Here is a 21,476-nt window from a genome sequence, read left to right as displayed (position 1 = left end):
CATGCAGGGTTCCTACGCATTTCAGATTTCAAAATTATATACTTCTTCCAGACCCTTATTTCCAGACTTCTCAGTAAAAAAATTCTAATACTTTATGACATTTGAGGACAAAGATTTGCATCATTATGATTCTTTATATGCCATTATGTCGCCAAGTAGTCCATGAATCCCTGATAATTGTATACCTCAAAGGGCATTAATCCCCATATACCACGGTAAATAAATAATTTAAAAAAATCAAATAAAACCAGTTTTTATTATTACTTATGTATTCAGTATATTTATATGTGACGGTTGATGTAATCTCTTCTGTCTCTTCATTTTTTCCTCAATTCCTCAGCAGCATCCCGGTCACCAAAGGTCTTGTAACCAGCAAATAAAGTAAATGAGTAAATCACTCATTATTGTTTTAAATTCGCTAATTTTTGTTTACTTATCAGAAAATCTGACTGTGCCAGGTTGCTATGTTTGCTCGTATAATTTATCGGCGAAGGGAGCTACACATTAATTTGGAACAATGTACCTGTAATGATTTTTTGATAGAAACTACTTGAGACGTTCAATCAGAATCGAGTATTCAGCAAAACCATGGTATAATACTGTGTGCTCTCAAAGAAACATTGGAGCGGCACTTCCAAGCGCCTTAAAAAGACCACACAGATCAATCTATGCTTTTTTTAATATTCATAATGTTTTGTTTTAAACAATAGAGCTGTTATAACAGTCTTCGAAACATGAATATTTTTCCATGCAATAGTTTCCATTTTCCATTCTTTTCCAGACCTGGAAATTTATGAAATCATATTCCATACTTTTAGTCCTTGTGTAGTAACCCTGGGCATGCCACACCAACCTTACTTTGTGATGGTGTGTCTTTCGTTAACAGTTGCTGTTTGCCACTTATCATCGTCTCCATGATACGATCCCTGTTATTGTCAAGGCTGTACACGCTAGTAAGTAGCAGCCAAATCGACAGAAATGATTAATTTTATATCACCACTGATATCTGCTTTTAAAACAGATTTTGGCTACCTCGCCTGTTTCTTGTCACTGTGTACTGCCATATACTTGCAGCTTGAGGAGGTAAAAGGAATCAGGATTCCAGGTTTTTGTTTTGAGTTGAAAAGAGCAGGACTGAGAAATGAGAGAACAAAGAAGTTGAGGGAATGACGGATTCAGCCAAAAAGTAAATGGAGGGAGAAAGTGACGAGGCAGAAGGAGAGGGGGTGGAGGATGACCAGACTGGTGGCAAAGGACGAGAATGAGGATGCAAAAGATGGATTACCGTAGTTTGGGGAGCACTCGGGCTCAAAGCAGCGGATGCCAGCATCTTCGTTCCCATAGTCGGCCCAGTACTCTTCTGGGTTGAGCTTAGGGAGAGCCACTTCGTCATCTGATAGTTCATACTTGGGAGGAAACAAGTCAAAATTGGTTTTGGGGAAATACTTTGGCTTTCCTACAGGGAATGCCTTCACTGTCTCTGTTGTCTTCTGGTTCTTGACCTTGGAGGAAGATGCAGGCTTGTGCTTGGAGAACCACCAGCGGGTCTTGGTGCTAAAGGTGGTTGTGGTGGTTCCAGACAGCGAGCCGGGGTCAGGCATAGGGCAGAGGGTGAAGTCCAGCTCCCGGAGGAATCTTAGATCTTGCCCGCGATGCTGGGATGGCGATGAGCATATCAGCTCAGAGGAGGAAATGCGGACTTCGCGGAACCACTCCCACAAGGTACGGGCCTCACAACCGCAGGACCAAGGATTACCATTGAGACGGAGGAAGTTAATGCCCTTGGTGTCTTTCATAGCTTGGCCTGGGAGCTCAGCAAGGGAGTTGTTGAACAGGTAAAGAATGGAGAGGCGACCCAGGTCACGGAAAGCACGACGGTTGACCTGCCTGATTCGATTATCATGGAGAAGGAGGCGGTCCAGATTGACCAAGCCTCGGAACACATTTTCAGAGAGGACCCGGATGCGGTTGCCATGGAGGAATAGGTGGGTGAGATTGACCAGATCTGAGAACAGGCCATCCTGCAGAAAGTGGAGTTGATTTTCCTGGAACAATGTCAAAACATAGTGTGAGAAAAAGTAACTAAGATTGGTTTTATAGATTAGGCTAAAAATCCAATACGCCTCAGGTCAAGTAAACAAGAATGTATTGGGTTTGGATATGCTTAAACTACCGTTATAGAAACCATGAAAATAATTTGGTTGTTAGTTAGTTAACAGCATTATGTGAAAACAACAAGAAACCAAACCATCAATTTTGGTGAGTATTTAGATAAAGTTTAATAGGAATGAATTTTTGGCATTTGAGTCACAATGGTGCCAATGAAAGTTTACCCCATATTGATAGTGTGTTTTCATGCACCATGAACCACGAAGAACTCTTCTAACTCATGAGTTTGAGTCATTTGTTCACATAATTATTTTACTTTTATTAAAGGCTACATATTATGGAAGACTGACTTTTTAATTGCCTGTATATGTTTGCTTTCCAGAGTTCCTGCACATCCATCAAGTGTGAAACCATATTAGAGCTGCCAAATGTTATGGAACGTTAATGTTTTGTTTTCCTGCCCGATGATAGCTGGGATAGGCTCCAGCTCGCCCGCGACCCTAGTGAGGCTCAGAAGATGGATGGATGGATGGATGGGTGAAATGTGTACTCCTTGGGGAATTTTAACAATTGTTTTAGCTTGTGGAACAAAATAATCAAGACTTTTGGGGTCAGAGGCAACTGCCTTTGTTTGCCTAATGGTAAGTACGTCCTTGGATATAGGACAAGAATTGTTGTTTAACTTGAGGATACTAGTTTTCTATTCTGCTTTATGATTAAAGAAATTTAAATAAATAAATAAATAAATAAAATAAACAGTTTTAATGCTAAGGGAGCAGCATGGCTGCCTAGCAATTTTTCGCGGATTCAACTCCAGGTAACCTTTCGGAATGGTCTTTTTCAGTATTTACGAGAAAGCATCCTTGCTTTCCTTGAATTTCTCCACTGTGGGACAAATAGGAGAATCTCTTCCCACAGTGCAGCAGTTCAACTTTATATTTTCAACATGTGTTCACAATGTGTACAATGTGTATAGATGCATTCTTCACCTGCAAATAGAGAAACTGCAGGCTATACAACTTGTAGAAGAGATCGTGGGGTAACATGGCAAGCTTGCATCGGTGCATGTGCAGACTCTGCAGCTTCTCCAGCCCCCTGAAAGCTCCACCTTCTAAGCGCCTCAGTGTGGGGTTGTCACCCATGTCCAACTCCTCCAGCACCCTGAGGTTACTAAAGGCCCCGCCCTCAATCCATGTGATGTTATTGCCATAAAGCCAAAGCACCTGTATAGAATGAAGAGTGGAAGAATTGGAGTATATCTTTCAAACACTGAAATGAAACTATACATCGGTCACACTCTTACCTTACCTGTGTTTCAAAGCCAAAAGAATCTGCACGGAGCTCTGCGATGTGATTGTTTTGCAGGAACACACGTTGTGAGTCATAGGGCACGTCGGCCGGAACGATGGTGAGGTTCTGGGACTGGCAGCTGACCGTCATGGGCTTAGGGTAACACACACAAAGCCTGGGGCATGCAGCCACATTGCTGGGCTTCACCACCACCAGCCACAGGATCAGCCAGAGAGATAGTCCACCTGAGAAAGACCGAATTGGAAAACAAACAAAAAATGATTTAAAAAACAACAACAACAGAACTACAGTTTCAGGATAATTATTTGGAAAATGTCAGGATCAGAATCATAATCATCTTTATTTGCCAAGTATGTCCAAAAAACACACAAGGAATTTGTCTCCGGTAGTTGGAGCCGCTCTAGTACGACAACAGACAGTCAATTTACAGAACACTTTGGAGACAGAAAGACATTGACAAAAAAAAAAAAAACAGTCACTGAGCAGTAAAGGGTTGCTAGTTATCTGGTAATGCCGGTACATTTTTTTTTTTTTGACAATTGTGCAAAAAGATGCAGAGTCCTCTAGCACTTAGAGCAGTTCGAATGACTAATATTGCAATAGTCCGGTGCAATGACCATTGTGCAAAGGGCGCCGAGACTTCAAGGAGTGTATGCGGTTTAAAGTGACGAGTAGTGCGATCATCTGGGACAATGTTGGTTGTGCAAATGTTACAGATTCTCCTCAATCAGTGTGCAAATGGGGCAGATGCTACTCTGGCATGAGTGGCCAGTATATGCAAATAGTGCAGCATGGCGAGACAACTACAGTGAGTGCACGAGTAATAGATAATTGGACCTTAAATTAGGATATGTTTACAGAGGTGTTGATTTCAACTCTTGGCCTCATCCTTTTGTTTTCTGTGCAGCCTTTTACAGCCACTGATTCTTTTTTTCTTTGCGTTCTCATTTGTGACTTGTTCCCTGAGCCTTGTGAATAATTAAACAGGACAGAAATCATTCAACCATACCTATCTACCTGATCACTTTACATAGGGTGTCCTGGCTACAATGTCAGAGTTACATAACTCTAAAGTTGAGCTGTGCAGAATAAACAATAAAAAGCATTTATTTTTAAATGCATATATATGTAAATCTACAAAAAAAGATTTAGAAAATGTTAATGAATCCAGAGTTTTAAAATAGAGATGCCCTGGACAAAGAACCTTTCTATTGAGTTTGATAATAGAGGGAACACGCAAAAGTAGTAACTGGACCCAGATCAATTTCACCCCAGCTTCAAATACTCCCCAGTTTCTTGGCACAGCTCAGATGACGGCACACAAAAAGGACTACGGTGGAAAAAGTGGACTCATGAAATTAAGATGAGCTTCCCATTCATCTGTTGGACGAAAGGTTTTCCAGTGGCTCACCCTTGACCTCTTAACAATCTGAACAGTTATCTACAGTACTGCGGACTTTCAGAAAAACATGAGACAGGGATTTCAAGAGGAATAATACACCGATCCAGAATCTCGCATGGCAAATTAAATTCAGTATCATCCGTGCATAACTATCATCCAGTAGGTAAAGGATATATGGAGGAACTGGACAAATGCAATAATCACTGACGACAGTATCGGGTAAACCAGCACAATATAATGAGAGTAATTATAATGTAGTATTATGTATTACTTCACCAATATAAACTACTCTTCAAAAGTATCAGGTTAGTGAGAAACATCTTTATTCTTAAAAAAAACAGTAACATTGAAGTAACATCCAAACTTTTGAACAGTGATGTAGTTCAGTGTGTTTTCATGGAAAACATGAAGCTGTCCGGGTGACCCCAAACTTTGGTACGGTAGTTTATTTATTGTTTATTATTACATTTAAATAATGAAATCTTTCTGGTTGTTTTAGGCAGGATTATGCTCAAATGTGTTTCCCTGACGAGATTTAAATTCCCTATTAAATGTCAACCTAGAATTTAGTAAATTCCTGGGTTATTCGTGTTAATTCCCATGGAACGTTTCCAACTTCCAACCCTAGTAAATACAGTACACACACAAAATATTGCAAATCAAAGCACTTTTACAGTATATGTTGCATCTGAAATGTTCTTTTCTTAAAGGGTAAGCCAGTCAAACAATGGAAAAAGAACACAACACAAAAATGTTCAGTGCACGCCAACTCACTCTTGAAGTTGTGGGCTGTTCTGGAGCTCCTCACAGTCCTGCGTGTCTCCATGGCGATTAAAACCGAAAGCGAGTTAGCCTGCGCGCCAAGGTATTGCCTTTTTGCAGCTATCTCTGCTGAGGTTCAGCTCCGGGGACAGAGAGACGCTGTGCCTTCAGGGGGAGTGAAACTCCTGAGTCCCCGTGAGCTTGTATATACTTGGCGGGAGGCTCGTCGCCCACCAGGCAGCGCAGGCAGAGTGGAGGATGCTGTCATACGTCAGCCTCCTGGCTGGGAGGAGGGAGTCACCGCAGGAAGAGCCAAGATAGGAAGCAGACAAGGTTTGGCTTCTTCCCTCTTATATTACCCAACAATACAGCATCAAGTGATGGGAAGTAACGACATACTCCGTTGCTGCACTTAACAACTAATAACTTAACAATGTGAAGACCAACATAACATGTACAGTACACAAGAGGTATGCCGAAGTAAACACATTTAAAGGGTCATGAAATCCAATGGCGGGCGGTGAGTTTCAGACCTGGGCCTTCAGTGACCTAATCCACGTCACCATCACATCTGAAAATAATGTACAAAAACGCTATATAACTATACGTGGCACTAAATAAGCGGCAAGAGCATTTTGCATACTTGAGGATGAATCCCATTATTACTCAAGCAATAAACACAGTCTTCCAATGTATCACCTTCAAACTCCAAACCTTCATTTTTGACACTGATTGCTCAGCGACACAACAGGCAGTAACTTGGTGCCTTTCCCCAATGGTTTGGACGTAAAGTAGGCAACAGCTCGGCAGTATGTATTCATCACTAATGAGGAGACAAGTGAAGCATGTGTGGCAATGGTATATATTTTTTTAATAGGGATGTTAGATACTGCTCCACCCCCACCCCCCAGACCAATACCAGTACAATTATTCATTCATGAGTGGCCACTGATACCACTAATAATTTGATACGTAAAATTTCAATTATTACAATGACAGATAATTATGAACAAAGACCTTTCTTTCTTTCTGACGCACATTATCATTCATAGATGTACCAAACCGCCGCAGTGTAGTGCCAAATACGGGCAAGGAGGACTTACTCAATGTCAGATTCGGTGGAGCGGTGGCTGGGATCATCAGCCGTCATGAGTACCTGATACCTTGAAATAAGACCCGTATTGACCTCCTACAGGTACCTGATATTGGTACCTGCCCATCCCTAATTTTAAGTTCACATTTTTACTGCTAAAAATCCTAAAGTCGCACGTTTCTACTGCTTTCAACCAGCCCGGTATATTGAAAGTAGGACTGACCTAAAATTCATATCACAGTATGAATTGAATCCCTATAATTTTTTTCTGCTATTAAGTATATCACTGTATGTAGTGTAATATGTTTGGAAATTTGACCCACGTACTGCATCTTCCTTTACAGTCACCACAGGAGCACTATGGAACAAAGTGGTCTATGGAGCTATGGGCCTGTGTCATTTATTGTCTGAAAGAGCCCAACCTCACATTGAAGGAGTGGATAAAAACACATACTGCACAGTATTGTGAACCAATTTATACACAAATATCGTTTTCATGTTATTCATACAGTGAAAATCCAAACACTGTAAGGCTCTATTTGAAAACCGACGAAAATCTCTATGAAAACCTGCCTCAAATGTCACGCAGAGGTCAAAATGTCAACATATGTGACTTCACGTAAAACTTCAGCAAATATCGGGAGATTTCAGAGAAACTCATCACAGACCAGTTCAGCCTTCTCTGCTTTTGTTAAGGCATTTCTTTGGCTTTTTTTTTTAAGAGACATTTTAAGAGAAAGACCCCGCTCAACAAGCGGTTATAAGAGAAGAGCATGAGTAAAAGAAGAAGTTGAAATGAAGTAAGCAGATTCATATTAAAAACAGACCGACTCCAGCTTGTCCAAATGGAGTGTCCAGCCTTACTGAGTATTTCAAGAGTATTTCAGATGGAGATTAAGCAACTTTGAGATTGCAGTTGTCATCAGTAGTCACAGGGATAGGTGAGCAGAAAGAGCAGCGAGTGAAGATAAGTCCAGACAGAAAGGTTGACTGCTAACATTAGCTGCTAACTAGCTAGCTAGCTGCTGACTGGCTTGTTCTTGTTGTATCACTTGTTATAATTGCTAGTGTTTATGAAAAGAATCAAACAAATTGGAGATTGACTAACATCTTGCAGCGGACAGTGTTCGACCTTAAAAGTTCAATTAATATTTTGGGGGAAAAGATAGAAAAAAGTCTGTGACAGGACTCCGGGGTTACTCACGAATTGACCCTTCTTCCAAGGTGTGTACCACCATGATACATTCCATCTGCTCCCAAGCAAGCACACTCAACAGAAGCTCAAATTCCAAGTTGCAAGTTCCTAGAACTGGCTTGACATTTAGAAGTTTCTTGGCTTTGGTGATTAGAGGATACTGTAAATCTCACCATATAGGCTATGGCAAGTACAGTAGTCACCCTTGTGGTTGCGGAAGCGAGAATGTGGGATTTCTTTTGCAATGTTCTTAGTCCCACGGTAAACCGACCAGACTCCATGGAGGAGGAGGACGTGTGCGAGTTCACCGAATGTGCGTGTAATACATGATGCATGTTGCATGTATACACTCCACACCAGCAGGCCCATCTTCTCACTCGCCATCTTGTGTCAAAATGATTCACAGGCACACTGACATTTGAACTGCTGTAAACACAGCATGTTCAAAGGATCTGTCATGATACTATTAAAGTTACTCAGGCATGTGCACACAGAGACATTAAAGGGGTCTTGAGCCCAAGCCCCTTTTCCTCCTGAAGAAAAAGGGCCCTTTTTTCTGGGGTGTTTTTGTCTTTTCTTATCTTTTTTCAAGAAATGATTTTCTTTCGCTTAAAAATACAGTGGGTACGGAAAGTATTTAGACCCCCTTAAAATTTTCACTCTTTGTTAAATTGCAGCCATTTAACTTCATTTTTTTCCACATTAATGTACACACAGCACCCTATATTGACAGAAAAAAAGATTGAATTGTTGAAATTTTTGCAGATTTATTAAAAAAGAAAAACTGAAATATCACACAGCCATAAGTATTCAGACCCTTTCGTCAGTATTTAGTAGAAGCACCCTTTTGAGCTAATACAGCCATGAGTCTTTTTGGGAATGATGCAAGTTTTTCACATCTACATTTGGGGATCATCTGCCATTCCTCCTTGGAGATCCTCTCCAGTTCTGTCAGGTTGGATGGTGAAAGTTGGTGGGCAGCCATTTTCAGGTCTTTCCAGAGATGCTCAATTAGTTTTAAGTCATGCGGGCTTTCATGTGTCTTGCACGGAGGAGGAGAGGCTTCCGTCGGGCCACTCTGCCATAAAACCCTGACTGGTGGAGGGCTGCAGTGATGGTTGACTTTCTAGAACTTTCTCCCATCTCCCGACTGCATCTCTGGAGCTCAGCCACAGTGATCTTTGGGTTCTTCTTTACCTCTCTCACCATGGCTCTTCTCCCCAAATTGCTCAGCTTGGCCGGATGGCCAGCTCTAGGAAGGCTTCTGGTAATCCCAAACGTCTTCCATTTCAGGATTTGGAGGCCACTGTGCTCTTAGGAAACTTAAGTGCAGTAGACATTTTTTTGAAACCTTGGGCAGATCTGTGCCTTGCCACAATTCTGTCTCTGAGCTCTTCAGGCAGTTCCTTTGACCTCATGATTCTCATTTGCTCTGACATGCATTGTGAGTAAGGTCTTATATAGACAGGTGTGTGGCTTTCCTAATTAAGTCCAATCAGTATAATAAACACAGCTGGACTCCAATGAAGGTGTAGAACCATCTCAAGGATGATCAGAAGAAATGGACAGCACCCGAGTTAAATATATGAGTGTCACAGCAAAGGGTCTGAATATTTATGGCTGTGTGATATTTAAATTTTTCTTTTTTTAATAAATCAGGAAAGATTTCAACAATAAAAATTTGTTTCCTGTCAATATGGGGTGCTGCATATACATTAATGAGGAAAAAAAATAACTTAAATGATTTTAACAAGCTTTCTGTCTGGACGACTGGTTCGAGCGTCTGCCTCACAGTTCTGAGGACCGGGGTTCAATCCCCGGCCCCACCTGTGTGGAGTTTTCATGTTCTCCCCGTGCCTGCGTGGGTTCTCTCCGGGCACTCCGGTTTCCTCCCACATCCCAAAAACATGCATGGTAGGTTAATTGAAGACTCGAAATTGCCCGTAGGTGTGAATGTGAGTGCGAATGGTTGTTTGTTTAAATGTGCCCTGGCGACCAGTTCAGGGTGTACCCCGCCTCCTGCCCGAAGATAGCTGGGATAGGCTCCGGCACTCCCGCCACCCTTGTGAGGAGATGCGGCTTAGAAAATGGATGGATGGATGGATGATTTTAACAAATGGCTGCAATATAACAAAGAGTGAAAAATTTAAGGGGGTCTGAAAACTTTCTGTACCCACTGTAAATTCATGCTTTGACACAACTTCCCTGTCAAAAAAAAAAAAAAAGGTTAAAAAAGAAAACTTCAAATAGGTCGGGAGATGGCCCTCTGATGTGCTCTGTAAGCTATGCTCTGTAAGACCTGGTACACGAGGACTTTTTTTTTTTTTTTTTACCAGGACCAGGAAGTCCTGCCAGCCCAGCACATGATTTTTTTCCTGGTAGCAAAAGGTTCCTGTAAAAAAAGGTAAAAGGTAACCCTTCTCCATCGCATTTATTAGTTCAGGGTAGCCTAAGCAAATGAGGTTGATGTTGCTCAATACTGACACCTACTGGATCTAAAAAATGCTGGTATTTCAACCTTTCAAGTTAATGTATTATTTTATATCTTCATCTAAAGTGCAAATATTTTTCATACCTTTAAAACATAACCCTTTATCCATGAGGGAATTGAAAACTGATTCACATTTGAAATGCCAACCTGGCTGCAAACAGTCTTTGAGGGTGTTTTATTATATAACAGGAACATTAAAATAATTTAGAATATATTTATTTCATTTTATTGAGATGACACACCTAAATAGATTGTGCAACAGAAGATGCAGATGACTATAGATGTGATTTATCAGCTGGAAAATGAAACGGGGACATGAGCCTGAAGCCTTATACAGGTCCTCTACAAATTTGATAACAATAAATCACATCTATAGTCATCTGCAAGCTTCTACATTTATCTGTTAAAAATTTTCTAATATCTTGGTATTCACGCAATTAAGTTTTTCTTCATGCAAGGTCTCCAGCTTAAAAGCATATCCGCTCACATGCCTTTTATGGACCTTTTATTCACCATGTGCTATGATGTAATATTTAACTTGTTATTATATAACATTGTACAGGTTGTACAGTATATGTATTTGCTTCTATTCTGCTTTGTTTTACAAGGTTGACATAGCAAATACGTTACGTTACGATGAGGTTCAATAAAAAAATAAAAAAATGCATGACTTCATGGACAGCTCTTAGTTATTAAATACAGTATTAAATTATTATATGTATTAAATACAGATATTTGGTATCTGTAAATGTATTTTCATGAAAAGAAAAAAAAACATTTACATTGCAAATATTTCTTTCTTATTTCTGAAGGTTTTTTATTCCCCCCCTCTCCCGCAACTGACTGGATTGGACCATCAGAGCGCCGCTTCTCCTCACTAGTGTCACGGGCGTGCTGGAGCCTATCCCAGCTATCATCAGGCAGGAGAGGATGTTTTTGGGATGTGGGATGAAACCAGAGTGCCCGGCGAAAACCCATGCAGGCACGGGGAGAACATGCAAACGCCACACAGGCTGGGCCGGGGATTGAACCCCGGTCCTCAAAACTGTGAGGCAGACGCTCTAACCAGTCACCCACCGTGCCGGATTTGGCTTTGGTTTTAGAAAATACTTCTTTCATGTCATGGTAAGAGGTGGGTGCTTGAGACAAGTGAGGATCCCCAGATGGGGTCTGCGGAATTTCATTGAAGCATATCCCTTAACAGCATATGGAGGCTTGAAACAGTTCTGGACGCAATTGCTGCACCATGACATTACATGCCCAGAGGACCAGTCAATGTGGGGGTTATGTAATTTCAACCAAGGGTTCCCTAAAATAATGTCATAATTCATAGCGCCAATAACTAATGTCAATGTGAGAGTTTGGGTGCGGTGAGTGATCTTCCTCATAAAACTGCCATCTGCAGCAAGCGTTGCGGTGGCGTTTTACTTGAAAGGTTTTAATGTCCATTCGCCTAACGAGGAGAGAGTTGAGTAAATTTGGGTCAGAACCAGAATCAATAAATACAGACATATGAATCACTTGACCTGGAGAGCATAGTGCTACTTTAGGAAGAACATGGGTAGGGTCTTCCTTAATGAGATTTAGACTCACCGCTCCCATGCCTTTTTACCGGCACCGGCAAATTTGACGTGACAGTTGCTCATGGAATCACCCAACTGCCCGCAATAGAAGCACCACCCTTCCCTCAGCCGGCGTTGACATTCCTCAGGGGAGAGACGGAACCTGCCCAATTGCATGGGTTCATCCGTGGTAGCGCTAGCCAATGGATTGAGACTGGCAACAGGGGATTTGCCTTGGTTTGGCTGGTCACCGAGGCTCATCCTCCAAGCACGCGGAGATGCAACCTTCTGACGATCTCCGTCCAGCTCGCGATCCAAAAGCCTTTTATCGATCTTTATGGCGAGAGTGATGAGAGTGCCCAAGCCAGTCGGCAGGTCTAGTGGGAGCAAATGATCCTTGATGGCGGGGGATAGTCCTTAAAAGAATGCGTCGAGTAGTGCCCTGTTATTCCACTGACTCTCAGCTGCGAGAATGCGAAACTCAATCGCGTAATCTGACACCCTGCGCTTGCCTTGTTGTAGGGTGACAAGAGTGCGAGCTGCCTCACAGGTGTGGAATACTGAAAAACTTGCTCCATAGTCTTTACAAAAGATGCCCAGGAATGACACGCGGCCGAATTGCGGCTCCATTCAGCAGTAGCCCACGCCTCCGCACAACCAGTCAGGTGGGAAATGATAAAAGCAATCTTTGCCCGGGTGGCATGGTGACCCACTGTTTAGCACATCTGCCTCACAGTTCTAAGGACTGGGGTTCAAATCCCGGCCCCGCCTGTGTGGAGTTTGCATGTTCTCCCCGTCCCTGGGTGGGTTTTCTCCAGGCACTCCGGTTGTTACTATGACTGCCAGGTTCCCGACTGGCAGTCATTGGCCCTAACCCGTGTATCAGTGACCACCCCCCCGCCCCCCCCCGCTCCCCCAGAGTGGTGTGGTGCATTAAAATCTAGAGAGGCCAGTGAGCCGGAGGGCGGCAGGGCTGCCAGGCACTGCTGCCTAACAGCCAAACCCCCCCCCCCCCCCACCCAAGACCCACTGTCCCCCAGAGATGGGTGTATGTGGTGCATTCAAACATGGGGATGAGTGTGTGTGATGCATTTAAAATCCATTGGGGCAAGCAGGGCGGAGGGGCAGGGCGCACGGACTGGGAAACAGCACTGACTTGCTGAAACTAGGTCCGACACCCACATCTTCCCAACCCCATACCAGTCCCCCAGGAACCCTTGCATACTTGTATGTCCCCAGATGTGACTAGTGAGAAAAATAATATACAGTGAGTGGCGTTTGTGTGTGCTAAGTGAGTGATTAAGAGGAATGGCTCCTGCAGGTCGGGCCCATCAGGCTGGACAACCGCCGATGAAGAGGGCTGCACCCCCCACACACTGCTGTCAGCACCCACTACCCGCCCCTCCAAACCAGGCAGGGACAAAAAACCCACAGCAGGCCCCACAGCCCGCAGGGGACCACCCGGCCCATGGGAAGAGGAAGAGGCAACCGCAGCGAGACGCAAGGAACGGAGAGAAGAGGCCCCACCGTCCCCACCAGCAGCCAGAACGGGGGACCCAGGCGGGCGCCAGCTGGCAACCACGGAACATGGGCGAGTCACCATCACACCACCAATGCTCCCCGGGAGGTCACACGGCTTCACAAAGTTTCACATTACAAAGAGGAACCAGACAAGGATGTCCACTCTCACCAATGCAATTTGTAATATTCATCGAACCTCTTGCTGCCGCTATACGTCAAAATGCTAATATTAAAGGTATCTGCTCACCAGTGACAGAACACAAAATTTAATTCAATTAAACTGGAAAAACAAACAAGCTATTAACATCAATCAGTGGCTAAATTTCATCATAGAATACATTGCGCTAGAAAAAATATCAGCAGAACGAAAAACTCAAAATACATATATACGCAGATAGCTAGTCACCTTTCCTAAACATGCAAATCTAGACTCATGATTCCTTTGCCTGGGTAGTGTGTCATCTGACAATAACAAGACTATTTTTGTACGTGTGAAAGTAAACTTTTGACTTCTGTATTCTTTGTTGTCGAGGTTGTTGTTGTTTTATTATTATATTATTTATTCCCCCCCCCCCTTTCTCACATTTTAGATCGGTTTGCATGGTGAAAGGACAAATGCATAGAGTGGTGAGAGGACACATGCATGGAGTGGGGATCTTCTCCTCTTGTCCCTGTGTTTGCGATTCCGGCGTCTGTGGGGGCGGGACTTTCTTCACTCCTTCCAGATCTCGTGGGTAGGGGGCAACTGACAGATAACTAATTGCCTTTGTTTCATCACCAAAATCACCCCCCACACACCTCCCTCATGTCTTGGTGTGACGTCAGTGGCAGAAGTGGAAACCAAATTCACTGCATAGCAGGTGTGGACAAAGGTATGTACTATACGATAGTGATGTTACGAGATGTGCTGTGTCCTCGAAGCGCGTGTCAGGTAACGGAAGTGGCGTTTCCGCAAAGCGCGTATCGAGGCTTGCTTCATTTACGGGAGGAGCTGGAAGTGAAAATGTCCAAAGCCTCATTGCCCGGCTGCCCCGCATGACCGATTCGGGAAGCGCTTCAGAGTTTGACCCAAGATTTGACAGCAATATACATTTCTCATGCAGGCTCCATCCAAAATGTATGTGCGTGTTTCTTTTTTTTATAGCGTCGCGGTCAGCTCAGAGTTTGGCTAAAGATTATGTAGTTCGTATGGGCTACTAGAATTTGGAGAGGGTTTACAGCATAGTTTCGACATAGCTTGGACAGTAGAGACAGCGAGCAGCTTCCGTCACTCGGAATCTTTGGAAACAGGCTCCTGGCCGCTAACCCAGCACCCTGGTCTAATAGCCCAGCGGTTGGTGCACTCGACTCTCAACCTGGGGTATGGTGGTCATGTGAGTTTGAACCACAAGCAAGACCGTGTCGAATAAATAACTTTCATTGAGGCTTATCAATTATATTAGTTTATCAAAAACTGCATTTTCCACCGTTTCTTTTTGTATTCAAAGGGAAGGGATTGTGTTCCAAGAAAGTACACAATAAAACTGCTGGGTCAAACTTGTAGCTCAAGTGTTGGTTTGGCATAGTTGGGTCAGAGGTTTGGTCAATTTGAACCAAAGTTGGATCAAAACTAGAGCAAATTATTAACCCATCTGTTTGGTAAACAATCCCCTGCCCACAACATAAAACAAAATGCATTGATTTCACAACCCGCCTATTGGTATAAGCTGATGTTTCTGTGATTGATCAACTACATTGGGTTACAGGTACACCACCACTGGTTTGCGAAAACCCTCCTTCTTGAAGTTGCCATTTGTTTGATTGCACTTACTTCATTAAGCTGGGACTTGGAGCCACCTGCTGACTGCTTCCTATATGGTGAAGTGGAACAGTCAGTACAAGAGTCAGTTTGGGCTGGTTATGTATGATAGAGCAAGATCAAAGTGGGACCAAAAACAGTGGAATGAATCATTTATTTGTCATTATTATGTGTTAGACCATTTTTTGTTTTACATTCGACCAATCCGGCGGCATGGTGAATTACTGGTTAGAGCGTCTGCCTCACAGTTCTGAGGACCGGGGTTCAATCCCCGGCCCCGCCTGTGTGGAGTTTGCATGTTCTCCCCGTGCCTGCGTGGGTTTTCTCCGGGCACTCCGCTTTCCTCCCACATCCCAAAAACATGCATGGTAGGTTAATTGAAATCTCTAAATTTCCCTTATGTGAATGTGAGTGCGAATGGTTGGTTGTTTGTTTATATGTGCCCTGTGATTGGCTGGCAACCAGTTCAGGGTGTACCCCGCCTCCTGCCCGATGATAGCTGGGATAGGCTCCAGCACTCCTGTGACCCTTGTCAGGATAAGCGGCTCAGAAAATTGATGGATGGATGTTAATTCTAAATAAGCACATTCAAAGTCTTCTGCCTGCTTCAGGCCATGCCATTTTCTGAAAGTGGCAAAAAAAAAGAAAACATATCCAACCTGCCATACCAGTGTTGATGATTTTTTTACGCACACAGAGTACGTTAAAAAATAATATATTTTACACTTTATGTCGGGAAATGACTTGATCAAACATTGTTTTTTAATACATCGCCATTCACAAGAGGCAAAAAGATGCAAAAATGCATCGCATCACGTGTTTAAGATACACCTGACAAAACGTCTTGTAGTGTGACATTATCCATGACCAACGACTCTGGCCCTACGATAGCCATATGATGCCAAAATGAAGTCGAGCATGTTTGATTTTTTTGGGATATCTTCTGTGTAGTGTGACATATCAACAACTCTCTGACAGCGCACCTTGATGTCGACCAATAGGATTGCGTATCGTGACCAGCTGCATTGTCTCCCGTGCTCGCCGTTGTCAACATTCTTGGTCGTCATTGTCAACATTTATTCATGCTCATAAACCAATGTTTACTGAAGCTTTAGAGCATGATTTGACAGAACGCCGGCATTTTTACATGCAAATGTTAGTGCTAGTACTAGCTTTCTAAGCAACATAATGTTTTGTTGCCTGCTTGCGAGCCGTATCACAATAAAAGTACGGGAACATATCTCTCGCTCTTCTTGAATGGATAGCCCAAAACATCATCTCCTGAGCACCCAGTGACATCGCACCTTTTTTATTTTTGTTCTTTTTTCCCCAACATGGTCCGTTGTCTGACAACAACTTGTCGTAGCCATAGTAACGGTTATATCCAGTTGTCCATATGTCAAGTTGACACGTGAGGATGTCAAAGACAAAAAGTTGCCTTTAATGGACTGTGAGGTCCACATTGGAGACGACAGGGGCCTCAATGTTGGGGTTTGCAGAAAACCCGGAGACACTGACCAACACTTGTTTTTTTATTTACACCACCCTCAGGATCACAAACTTGGCATTATCACAGACAAAGCACCCACAGCACTGATAACGATAGGCCAAGGAGAAAGAGCATAGACACGTGAGGGAGGCCCTCAAAACCTGTGGTTAGCCCAGGTGGTCAGTTGTGAAAAGTGCATCTAATTTCATAAGGGACAAAAGCAAGGTGGATGAGAAAGAGAAGAGTGACAGACACAACAATATTATCATTCCCCATGTATCTGGTCTATCTGAGACTCTCAGAAGGATTTTCAAACAGCACAACATTCCTGTACACTTCAAACCAGGTAACACCCCAAAGACCGGACACCACACACGCAGAAAAGCAATCTGGTGTATCCGGTCAAGTGCAGTGAGGAATGCATAGATATGTATATTGGGGAAACCAAGCAACCACTGAGCAGACGCATGGCAACACAGACAGCCAAACTCCTCAGGTCAAGACTCAGCTGTCTACCTGTACCTCCAAGAAAGACAGCACTCTTTTGAGGACTAAAATGTGTATATTCTGGAGGGGGAAGACAGAGAGGAGTGAGAGAGGCCATTCTTGAATCTTCTGTTTGATAATCTGCTGAAGCCCACGGTCATCTCTTTTGCTGGAGCACCCACAGTTTGTCCTTCCACTAGACTTTCCATTGATATGCTTGGACACAGCACTCTGTGAACAGCCAGCCTCCTTAGCTATGAACATTTGTGGCTTACCCATCCTATGGAGGGTATCTGACACGAAGAGAGAGTGCCGCACGGACGTCATTCCATACAGCCTGGATCCGCTGGAGATGATCCTTGACTGCGGGGACTGCCACTGCCCGCTCCTGCTCCTTGAACAATGGCGGTTGGTAACCATAGCAAGCCATGAATGGGGACATACTGGTAGCGGAACTGGTGAGGGAGTTGTGGGCATACTCAATCCACAGGAAGAATGAGCTCCAGGAGGAGGGGTTGCAGTGTGGCAACACAACGGAGAGTTGATTCCAGGGATTGGTTTGCCCGCTCCGTCTGGCCGTTGGTCTGCGGATGATAGCCCGATGAAAAGCTGGCCGCTCCGCCCACCGCTTTACAGAATTCCTTCCACACCAGGGATGAGAACTGAGGACCTCTGTCAGAGACAATATCGATGGGAATACCGTGGAGTCTAAAGACATGCTGGACAAGGAGGTCAGTAGTTTCGAAGGCAGATGGTAGCTTGGTGAGAGTTATTTAATGGAGAGATTTGGAAAAATGAACAACAAAGGTGAGAATGACAGAGTTACCTTCAGAAGGAGGTAGACCGGTAACAAAGTCCAGAGCAATATGGGACCAAGGGCGGCTATGGATAGGCAATGGACGCAGCAGCCCAGCTGGGGCCAGGTGTGAAGACATCCCTTGGGCACAGACGGAGCAGGCTTGGACGAACTCCCGGGTGTCTTGAACAAGGCTGGGCCACCAGAAATGCTGCCGGATGAACTGAATGGTGCGGGTGATGCCAGGATGACAGGTGAGTTTGGAGGTATGAGCAGTCGGAGGCAGATGTGAAAGGATGAATAGTTTATTGATGAAAGGTAATGACGTGGTCCTAGGTGGGGTGGCAGGCGGCGGTGTGGACAGGTGGAAGACAGTGGTAAGGACAGGCGGATGGCTTGGCAGCAGGAATTACGTGGATCAGGAACACGGGGGGAAAACACACCGGAACAAGGCGACACGAGTCAAAAAGGGAACGAGGAATAGGGTGACTTACGGGTGGTAAATGGGCTGTGGTACCACTGAAACTAACTGCAATACTTCGGTGAGGTTTTCATGGAACAGGCAGGTTTATATACCGGTGGTAATAAGGCTGATTGGAGACAGGTGCTGAAAACAGAGAAGTGAGGGGAGAGAGAGAGAGAGCGCAAAGCGGCCTCCCGGCTACAATAATGGAACTGCAGGCAGTATATGACAGTATCAATGATGGTCTTCTGCCCAGTTGTCTGCAGTCTTCCACAAAGAAATGCTTAAAATTGTTTAAATTGTGGGCCCTGAATCTATAATCTATGAAAGTTTAACTTTTTGAATGGAATTATGGAAATCAAGAAACTTTTCCATGATATAATTTTTTTTGGGAAAGGGTCTATGTATATATATATATACATTTTCTGAGCCGCTTCTCCTCACTAGGGTCGCGGGCCTGCTGGAGCCTATCCCAGCTGTCATCGGGTAGGAGGCGGGGTACACCCTGAACTGGTTGCCAGCCAATCGCAGGGCACATATAAACAAACAGCCATTCGCACTCACAGTCACACCTACGGGAAATTTAGAGTCTTCAATTAATGCATGTTTTTGGGATGTGGGAGGAAACCGGAGTGCCCGGAGAAAACCCACGCAGGCACGGGGAGAACATGCAAACTCCACACAGGCTGACGCTCTAACCAGTCGGCCACTGTGCCGCCTATATATATATATATATATATATATATATATATATATATATATATATATATATATATATATATATATATATATATATATATATATATATATATATATATATTCAGTGGGTAAGGAAAGTATTCAGGTACATTTGGTAAAATAATTTAAGTTCATTTTTTCCACATTAATGTACACACAGCACTCCATATTGACAGAAAAAAAAATGGAATTGTTGAAATTTTTGCAGATTTATTACAAAAGAAAAACTGAAATATCACACAGTCAGAAGTATTCAGACCCTTTGCTCAGTATTTACTAGAAACACACTTTTCAGCTAATGCAGCCATGAGTATTTTTGGGAATGTTTTCACACCTAGATTTGGGGATCATCTGCCATTCCTTCTTGGAGATCCTCTCCAATTCTGTCAGGTTGGATGGTGAACAGTTGGTGGACAGCCATTTTCAGGTCTCTCCAGAGATCCTCAATTGGGTTTAAGTCAGGGCTCTGGCTGGGCCATTCAAGAACAGTCACAAGAGTTTTTCTGAAGCCGCTCCTTCGTTATTTCAGCTGTGTGCTTTGGGTCATTGTCTTGTTGGAAGGTGAACATTCGGCCCTGAGGTCCTGAGCACTCTGGAGAAGGTTTTTGTCCAGGATATCCCTGTACTTGGCCAGATTCATCTTTCCTTCAATTGCAACCAGTCGTCCTGTCCCTGCAGCTGGAAAACACCCGCACAGCATGATGCTGTCACCACCATACTTCACTTAAGGGACTGTATCAACAACTGACCATCTACAAAAAAAGTACAGTTCCACAAGTTTAAAAATATCAAGGAGTCACTTCTTCTAATTTCTTTGGAAGAAAACAACCAAGCTTATCAGCAAGAAAAATGTAAACAGGGGTAAAGCAAGCAGAGCGAGCAGAAAAGTGTCTGCGTAAGTGTAAGGAAGACAGACTGTGACTTATGGGAGCCAGGGCCAACAACCACAGAAAAAGATCTTCAGTCAGGTCAGAATGTCCCTAGCTATCTGTTGTGGCCATTGGTGGGTTCAGAAGCACACACAGACACAAAATACAGGTAGAATTTCTCCGGCAAATACAAACTCTAGATTGAAGCTGTGTAAAGAGGTTAAAAGAAACCTGTAAAATCAAATCAGTGTAGTCCAGTAACTTCTTTAGGTCTACAATAACTTGTTATATATCACAAAAATCTTATTATACTGTGAGAGGTATAAAGCTGCCAAAACATACTGACCATTTTATTCATTTATGTTCAGATTGTTTTATCCACAAGAAACCCTCCAAACAGATGGAGACCAACACTGACGTGGTGGTGTTAGATTGTCATTTCTATTCTGAGTTCTTTGCACTTTTGTTCCTATTTCTGTCATTTGTATTGTTCAAGTCTCTATCTGCATTTGGCATGGATGGTAGACATACGTACACACACACTTGAAGTGACAGAATTGACAGGCTTGCATTGAGCTACCGTGTTGTTGCACAGCAGGGGCTTGCTTCAAGCCAGCCCTTGGCTCATTCAGAAACTCCAAACTTGCACTGCTAAATAGACAATATGTCACAATAACTTTGTTTTCTGGCATTTCAAAAATGTTTACACGACCAGAAAAATCTCCCAGCCGCCTCTCATTTTGTCTGCACTACGCTAGCACCATTGTGCGTGTCGGTTTACGCCTGGACTTCAGAAGTAATATTTAAAGATACAAAATCAGCTACCACAATTTGTCTCAGGTTTAGAATTCACACATTACATATGCTAAATTAATCTATTTGCATATACTCCTACCAGAACGCTCAAAATGAAACGTGTTGCACACTTATACATATTATTTTGTATCAGCCTTTAAAAATTTTAGTTGATTCAATTTGTGTTTTTTTTTGTGTGTTTGCCATTATGTGTATCATGTTGTGTATGTCAGGCATGCTGTAGGTCGAGGAGGGCAAGACCAACGATTTTTGTTCTTTTTTATATTTGTAATGTAATAGCGTTGCAACAATAAAACAATCAATTTGAATCTGCAATATGGTCAATTTGGTAGACGCCATACTGGGTGTGCCCGGTTAGTTGATCAGCGTCCACATAAGAATTGGACTAGCAATCAAGTTTGAACCCGTTCTTTTGCATGCACATACCTTTAGTTAATCAGGCCTTGTCTATTCTTGAGTTTAGCTTTCAACAGTTACTAAACTGTATGGCAGTTGTTGTCAACATTTTCTATGACCTGCGCCCTGAAAACTTAAAAGGCCTATCTTCTTCTTTCTTGGCTATATTTTATAGCGGT

The 21,476-nt window shown here is 43.2% G+C and overlaps 1 protein-coding gene across 1 annotated transcript; it reads right to left on the bottom strand.

Moving 5' to 3' along the window:
* Positions 1-1,175: 1,175 nt before the first annotated feature.
* Positions 1,176-5,648, bottom strand: rtn4rl2b (reticulon 4 receptor-like 2b). Its single transcript, XM_061686084.1, has 4 exons — positions 5,597-5,648; positions 3,418-3,644; positions 3,099-3,332; positions 1,176-2,045 (listed from the first exon to the last, which is right to left on the bottom strand). The coding sequence occupies exons 1-4, from the start codon at positions 5,646-5,648 to the stop codon at positions 1,176-1,178; spliced, it is 1,383 nt and encodes a 460-aa protein (XP_061542068.1).
* Between the last annotated feature and the right edge of the window lie 15,828 nt (positions 5,649-21,476).

The sequence above is a fragment of the Phycodurus eques genome, chromosome 9 (genome assembly GCF_024500275.1).
Source record: "Phycodurus eques isolate BA_2022a chromosome 9, UOR_Pequ_1.1, whole genome shotgun sequence".
NCBI lineage: Eukaryota > Metazoa > Chordata > Actinopteri > Syngnathiformes > Syngnathidae > Phycodurus > Phycodurus eques.
The sequence above is the reverse complement of the archived record's forward strand: the minus strand, read 5'-3'. Positions and strand labels throughout refer to the sequence as shown.

Bases quoted from the DNA above. Each gene is read 5' to 3' on its own strand.
- rtn4rl2b (XM_061686084.1), bottom strand. From the start codon at position 5,648: ATGGAGACACGCAGGACTGTGAGGAGCTCCAGAACAGCCCACAACTTC. The intron at 3,333-3,417 runs GTAAGGTAAGAG...CATTCTATACAG, and splicing joins CTTTTGGCTTTGAAACACAG to GTGCTTTGGCTTTATGGCAA. The intron at 2,046-3,098 runs GTGAAGAATGCA...ACATTGTTCCAG, and splicing joins TGCAGTTTCTCTATTTGCAG to GAAAATCAACTCCACTTTCT.